This window comes from Cydia fagiglandana, chromosome Z (genome assembly GCF_963556715.1).
Source record: "Cydia fagiglandana chromosome Z, ilCydFagi1.1, whole genome shotgun sequence".
Lineage (NCBI taxonomy): Eukaryota > Metazoa > Arthropoda > Insecta > Lepidoptera > Tortricidae > Cydia > Cydia fagiglandana.
In genome coordinates this window covers 9781726-9789776 of record NC_085959.1, presented here as the reverse complement: position 1 = coordinate 9789776, position 8051 = coordinate 9781726, and the positions used below count along the sequence as shown (strand labels likewise).

Here is an 8051-nt window from a genome sequence, read left to right as displayed (position 1 = left end):
TTTATTTAAATGCCACCTAGTGAGTTTCCCTCAAACTGGTATTAATGTAACTGTAGTACTCACATCACTATTGTAGACGCCAAAGGATCGTTCCAATGAGGCCATAAATCTTTAGGCCGGCCCCGCCCCTTTTACTACCTGCTTGTAGGGATGCGTGTCGCAACCTTCGCAGATTATCGATGGTGGTATTTATAATAATAATTGGTTATGTTAGTTTTGAACTCATTGTATTCAAAAAATATCACTGTGCTTAGGGGTTTCAAGTAATGCGACGAAATAACGGTAGATGGCGTTAACCTGGGAATTTATGATTGTTATGTGCACTCTACACACAAGATACGCGTTTCCAATAAAATACGTCTTCATTTCACTGAGTTGGCGAAGACTCGCATCCAGGCCATATTTGTTAAAAAAAAACTGAGTTGAGGAAATGGAAAAACGCCTCAGACGTTAAAAAAAAAGTCAAGTGTCAAACAAACAACAGAGAGCGGAGCGGAATGCTGCACAGTGTAGTGCAGATTTCATTAATTCTATTTTCTTTATTAAGTTTAGGTTGAACTGAAAGTTTTTTATGAAATAATTAAAGTAAATCCTTAGTTTTTAATTGAAATATTCCATGTGGTTGGAAAAGTATAAGCGGGCCGCGTGAGCAAATAAATCGCGATGAGTTCCGTGTGTTATAACGGCGGCGGCGACAGGCTCATTCACGAGGCGGATCAGCTTATATCGTATATAGAACGAGGGTCTACGGTGCTGCTCTTCTATCCGCGGAAGAGGCCGGACCAGCGGACGCTGTCGGTGAGGCGTGAGACGCATCAGGTGATTTGGTATCGGTCGTCGAATGGCAGCCAGCAAAGGCACGCTTATGAGGGTGCCCTCGACATCCGGGAGATAAAGGAGGTCAGAGTGGGCAAGTCTTCGAAGGACTTCGAGCGCTGGCCCGAGGACACGAAGCGTCTGGAGAGCTCCAAGTGCTTTACGATATATTATGGCACTGAGTTTAAGTTGCGATCTGCCTCATTTGCTGGTAAGACTCTTGTGATAATTTTTATGGCAAATAACGATACGAACTCTTTAATTTTATGTTACATGGTCTTGTAATCATGACTCATTGCTTAGAATTATTACAGCTAGATACAAGTTTACTATATTCTTGTCTGTATATAACTATATTTTGATCCCACTGTACATGAAATGGTAATAATCAGCCTAAAAAATAGTTGTCATAAAATTTTATTTACTTTTTTTCTTATTTACAAGTCTTTTGGAAAATGTAATTTAAATTATAATTAAATTACAATCATCTAACCACAATAAAACATACTGTCTTCAAACACAAGCATTTGTTAAAATTATCAACAATAAACCATGGTAAAAAAAATGTTTACATATTTTTGGGCCATCCTGTACATCTCACTGCTGGGCACAGCTTATGCAGGGTGTTTGAGTTTTCACATTAGCCCTATGTTTTTTGGGTTACCTGTAGAAAAATACACAAAGCAAATACAATGTTAATTAATTGATCAATGCCACCAAATGCTATCCTAGCATAAACCATTCTTTATACTGTTCTGACTTATTTTTATCTAAGAAACTTATTTTTAGTATTACATATGTGTTCTATATATTACTATAGTCCTTACATAGCCCAAGACTGACTGCATAAAAAAGGTTCACGCTTCACAATTCTATGAAACTATATTAAATATTAATTTTAATCTGAATCAGTTTTGCCCTAAGTCATTCCAATGGTTGATTTGTATTATTATTGAAATGCTAAAGGCGCAAACCTTACTGCTATAACATTAAGGTCTTCTTTTGATTAGCCACCTACAATGGGAACTAGCATACAGATAAATATAGCCCGGAATGTTTTCACGGACAGCTTTGTTGTGATTTGTTTGCAAATTTATACCTCGGCAGCTGCGCTTGTGCATTTGAAATAGACTGCATATGTTTCAGCGCAAACGGACAAAGACTGCGAGGCTTGGGTGAAGGGAGTCAGATTCCTGGTGGATGAGGCAATTAATGCCCCGTACCCGCTGCAGATTGAAAGGTGGCTTCGGAAAGAGTTCTATGCCATAGAGAACTCACATGAAAAGTAAGTGTTACTGTGCTGGTTCTAAGACATAAGGTCAATAGGGTATTTTCCTACTAGTCAAATCAGTTACTATTTTAGAACTGTCAAAACGTTTTGCTAATATGGAATGGAATGTATATGAAACATTACATCATGACATCACGGTCAACTCGCCTACTTTTTATATTTCTATCCGATTCATTATATATAGGTAGAACTTGTGTTTAAAAATAACTCCCGTCTGTGTTTTTATATTATCTAGTGCTTTATTTCATGCATGGTGTAAAATAATTTATTTTATATACAGTATAATATCCCATGGGGGGAAGACTGTGTATCAGTTAAGACAATCTACAAGCTCTTTCATCGCTTCCACAAACAAAACATCCTCCAGACTGAGCATAGTCGCGCTACCCCCTCTGCCACGCATACGGTAGTTTTACTCCATGTTCGAGTCGAAAGTGTCTTTGTGTGACGTCCGTGTCTTTGAACGGACCAATCACGGCACGGAACTTCGCTCACCTCGTCCCGCGCACCCCCGCATTTTTGGCATCATCGGTTGTATGAAATAATTGCTCTAAACTCCTTCCTAGTCTATGATCGCTTCTAACTTTTGCGTTTGTACATATACTCTCCTCACTAAAGGGATCATCCATTAATTACGTCAGCATCACATGTATAGGATCCCTCCTATTTCAGGGGGTCAGGAAAACGTGACAAGGGGGAGGGGGGAGGGGTGAAAAAATATGGAAATTGGTGTGACGTAATTAAGAGCCCATCAATGTGCACACTAGCGCCACTGCTAAATAAACGTGATTATTTCTGAAGTGATTTCACTATGTCTGAAGTGCCATGATGGAGATAGAGTCGGACCAAGTTAACTCCGCATACCAATCGCAATGACAATGTGTGCCAAGTTAGCTTAGACGGATTTTAGGGCATTCACTACTTAGATTTACCAATTTTTATACATGTAAAAACACAAATAACTTGACTAAATATGTACATTTATAAATAATCTTTAGGGCTCAACTGCATCGATATTGTTATTCACTCTTATACAATCTCTGCAACGCTCAATATCCGCTTGTATAATGTATTGTCTGCGCTCATTGCACCCCGCCATTGACTTCTTAACACAGACTCTGCATATTGAAGCGATTGCCAAGGGTCGCGATCGTCTCACATATACAGGCGCTCCGTTACTTGTAAATTAAACGGTCTTATCCGGATGCGGTTCCGGACGTCGCTACGGAGTGGGAGCAGAACATCGCAATATACGAGCATCATGCTATCTTGTTCACACATTGGAGGGCCTTGCGTCGTTCCGATGTGTAAGCGTAACAGCGCTATTCACGATGTGACGACGTCCCGTTTGCAAGTGAAGACCACCATACTAAAAAGGCGGCAATGTGTATGCAATGACATGCAGCTTATATGTTTCATCTAGTATTATGTGATCTATGCGCCCTGCTGCCATGCGAATTACATTAAAGATAATGTACATAAAGCTCATGCGACCTTGGCTTTTCCTGTGAAAACTTTTTTCGCGTTTTTTGCCTGCAGACTGTTGCGCTCTGTATTATATAAGAATGCAAATATAATAAAGTAAGAACTTCGTATATGTTTTAAAGTTGTTAACCCATCTCAGACAGTCTGCCAATCCAACGCTATTGAATAGCAGAGATTTATAGAACCCAATTCCCAGTATAGCTTGCCTAGATTCCAGACTGTTGATTACTTATGTTAACACATTCACTGCCAGCGATCCACTATAATATAATAATAGTGACTAGACGGATTCTCTATCCCTAGGCGAGCGCAGTAAGCGGAAAAAAACGTGTTAACGGCTACGAAGAAGCGTGTAGCCCGCGCTGGCAGTAAATGCGATAAGAGAAAGAATACTAAGTAAAATACGATTTTTTTATGATAACTAAATAAATACGCACCGCTGGTGAAGTGTATGTAAATATGTAGTGGAAATATGTGACATATACTTTTAAGAGCCAACAGGAGTGGTCATTTCTCCATACAAACGTACTCGACTGTTTCCTCCGTGGGTTTTGATGCTAGAGCAATGATTTTTTCAACACAGATTAATATTGTCAATATCTGTGTCGGACCGATTTGCTTTTTTTGATATTTTTGTTTTTTAAGGCGCTAGAGCCCTTCAAAAATGGCCTCATTGACTATGCCGCAATGAGAGGCGTAGTATTCAAAACTGATATCAATTAGCCAAAAAAGCAAAACGGTCAAACACAGATAATTTCATAATCATTTAGATTTCCAAATTTGGTTACGATTGGTTAAGTTTTGGAGGAGGAAACAGTCGAGTACGAAACCTGGATTTTTGAGATTTTTGCAGGATTTTTCGCCTTGTCCTTATCGCACTAGTTTTAGGAGCCGCTTCCGTTAGCGAGACGGGTATATTTGCCTAAAATGTTTAAAACTCAGCTCCTGTTTCGTCTTAAGGGCGTCCGCTAGCGTGGGCGGGTGCCATTGGAGGTAAAAACCGCTGCACGCGTCTGCGCCAGTAAGCGTTTTTCATACTATTTGTCGCGTCGGCCTAAGTCGCAAACCTCGTAACTCCCCCTGAGGGATTTGCGACTATAAGTATTGTTGTCCAAGGTAGCAATTACTGCGTTCCTTGAAATGGAGTTACGAGGTTTGCGAGTTAGGCCGACGTGTCGTTAACCCGCTCACCCGCTCCGCGCATCCGCTCCAGCTAGCAGACAGTGTAGACACCCTATAAGGGTACCTAAGTAGTTTTAGGGTTATGTTAATACGATTATTTATTAATGTGACCATATTTTTCTAGAATATCTCTGAAAGAGGTGAAGGCTTTCCTGCCAAAGATCAACTGCAAGATATCGACGAGCAAACTGCGAGACATATTTCAGGTAAATTATAGCCTAGTTTCTAATCCTTACGGTTAGGGAATGCAATCTCGCACCAAGATTGGCGATTCGAGATCTCGCACGAAAAATCTGAATCAAGATAGGGTGTTTGAGATCTCGACCGTCACACTTTCGAGATCGAGATTAATCTCGACGAGATCGAGATTTGACAAAGTAATTAAAAATGTGTTATCCTGAGCAAAAATCTCTAAGAATTCCGTGTATACTACTTATTTAGAGTACCTACGTAATGTTTTATTTCGAAGATCTTCAAATTAATCAACATTTAATAAAAAAAATAGTTTCATTCAAAAAAAACTAATAATATGTATGTAGCTAAGTTTGCATGTATTTTTGCAATTTTTTTACAAAATTGTAAGCAAAGGCAGTAACATGCTCAGTTGATATTTTTGACAAGCACTCAGCAACTCACAAAAAAATGTATGTTAAGCGAGCAAAAATCATAAATAATTGTGAGTCTGGGTACGTTAAGTTTGTCCGATTTTTCCGCACAGAGCGCCACGCCACAGTGCTTTTATCGTCAGCTAAAGCCGCGCATACAATACCAGTGCCTGAACAATATGAGCCTAAGGTCAAAAAGATTAGGTACTCAAAACAAAGTAAGTAATTCACACGGATCAATCATTCAATCTCGTTCGAGATCTCGAAAATATTAATCAAGATCTCGACCGAGATTGCTAAAATCGAGATTTCCTGTCAGCGAGATTGAATCTCGAAAATTTGTGCGAGATCTCGCGAGATCTTCAAATTGCGAGATCGAGATTGCATTCCCTAGTCGTAATATTGTGTGCTAAATACTTGCTTTCGTATATATTCAGACAAAAAGTCATAGGCCGAATGATCGAGTCTCGTGTTTTATTTACATATTTAAGTCAAGGACTATAAATAAATCTACCCCTCTTTAACTTACAATTAGTCTAACTTACATTTTCAACAAGGTTTTAGCAGCAAAAGTGCTCAAAACTGCATGGTATTTGCCTATGTTTGAGTTGTGACATAACGATTCATAGAAGATTTTTTTTAAATAACTAAATTGTACGACATGTTTACAGGAGGTGGACACAAACAAAAGAGGCGAGATCAGCTTTGATGACTTCTCTACACTGTATCACAAGCTCATATTCGATGAGAACGTAAGTATGAAGCCGGCATGATTAACCGCGTAAGGCCCACCATAAAACATTTTTCTATTATTTTTTTTGGAGAACCAACAGCTATGACAATACCATAGAAATTATACAGGGTGATTCATGAGACGTGAGCAGGACTAATCCTGCACACTCAGTAACTGATAATTGATCGATCACCGTCGTGTTTAGGTGAAACAACCACACTTTTTCCTATTTTTTAACTTTTTGGCGAGGGCAAATTTAATTCTCTACAATCATGGTCACCCTACAAGACCGAATTAATAAACATAAAACCTCTTTAACCGTAATGACAGCATTATGATTACGAAGAAAATAAACTGTCAAACTTGAGTGAGATACGAGTTTTCAAAAGTAACCAGTCCGTGATGACATTCAATTTGACACAGAATATCGGTAGTTTAGTATTCTAACTGTAGGGTGACCATGCATGTCGTAAATAAATTAATAACTTTTTTTTTCAACACGACTAGAAAATTAACGTTAACCTCACTAATACTGATACGAAACAGTTGCTTATAATTTACGAAATGCGCAGTGTTAGTCCTGCTCACGTCTCCTGAATCACCCTGTAGTGGATACAGAAAGCCAATTATAGGAACTCACAGGTAGTAACATACAACATTTGAACCTTGTTGTATAGTAACTAGGGATTATAGTTCGTTTTTTAGCATTAGAAAAAGACTACGCGATCTAGATGTGTCCTTTAATAGGGGATATTACTGCAATGTTCTGCCGCCAGAGTGCAGCACTACCGACTCAGTAAATTCATAGACTAACTTATACATACTGTGCCTTAAACTGTCATCTAAATATTCAACTGTCTAGCTTTCACGGTTCTTGAGTTACAGCCTGGTGACAGACAGACAGACGAACAGCGGAGTCTTACTAATAGGGTCCCATTTTTACCCTTTGGGTACGAAACCGTAACAAAACATTCAACAATATGTTTATTTTTTCAGAACGTCCACGACGTCTTCGACAAGTACTCGCTGTACTGCGCCAATGGGACAACGATAACGCTACGCGAGTTCCAGAAATTTCTACTGGTGGAACAACATGACCGTATGGGGGATGACGAGGCGAGGGCGTCGCAGTTTATACGGGACTATCTCAAGGATCCTCAGAGGGATTGCTATGAGCCCTCATTCACACTTATTGAGGTAGGTGTGCGAGTACTTGGGGTACGACGCTGCACGAGTTCTAGAAGTTTCTACTGGTGGAACAACATGACCGTATGGGGGATGATGAGGCGAGGGCGTCGCAGTTAATACGGGACTATCTCAAGGATCCTCAGAGGGATTGCTATGAGCCCTCAATCAAACTTATTGAGGTAAGTTCGTCACTGTTTGGGGTACGACGCCACGCGAGTTCCAAAAGTTTCTACTGGTGGAACAACATGACCGTATGGGAGATGACGAGGCGAGGGCGTCGCAGTTTATACGGGACTATCTCAAGGATCCTCAGAGGGATTGCTATGAGCCCTCATTCACACTTATTGAGGTAGGTGTGCGAGTACTTGGGGTACGACGCTGCGCGAGTTCCAAAAGTTTCTATTGGTGGAACAACATGACCGTATGGGAGATGACGAGGCGAGGGCGTCAGTGGCGTGCCTAGGGTTTCGGAGTAAGGCAAGCCGAAAGATATGTTTTCGTAATAAATGTCCAATCTCACTCTTTGGACTCAAATGAATTTGCTAGCGTATCGCGGCGAGCTATCATAGCGCACAGCACAGGGCATACTAGGTACTACCATAACTACTAGATAGAATTTTACAAACATATCAGAGGGCCCACAAGGTGGACTGATGACCTGGTGAAGGTCGCGGGAGTCCGCTGGATGCGGGTGGCGCAAGACCGGTCATTGTGGCACTCATTGGGGGAGGCCTATGTCCAGCAGTGGACG

General features: G+C 40.4%; 1 protein-coding gene across 1 annotated transcript in view; it reads left to right on the top strand.

Moving 5' to 3' along the window:
- The first annotated feature begins 497 nt into the window (after window positions 1-497).
- Window positions 498-8051, top strand: part of LOC134678327 (1-phosphatidylinositol 4,5-bisphosphate phosphodiesterase gamma-1) — a 30784-nt gene continuing 23230 nt past the window's right edge. Inside the window, exons 1-5 of the mRNA XM_063536859.1 lie at window positions 498-1027; window positions 1963-2101; window positions 4899-4980; window positions 6051-6131; window positions 7109-7309. Of these exons, the coding sequence (XP_063392929.1) occupies window positions 664-1027; window positions 1963-2101; window positions 4899-4980; window positions 6051-6131; window positions 7109-7309 (867 nt within the window). The 5' untranslated portion in view covers window positions 498-663. The remainder of the gene's footprint in view (window positions 1028-1962; window positions 2102-4898; window positions 4981-6050; window positions 6132-7108; window positions 7310-8051) is intronic.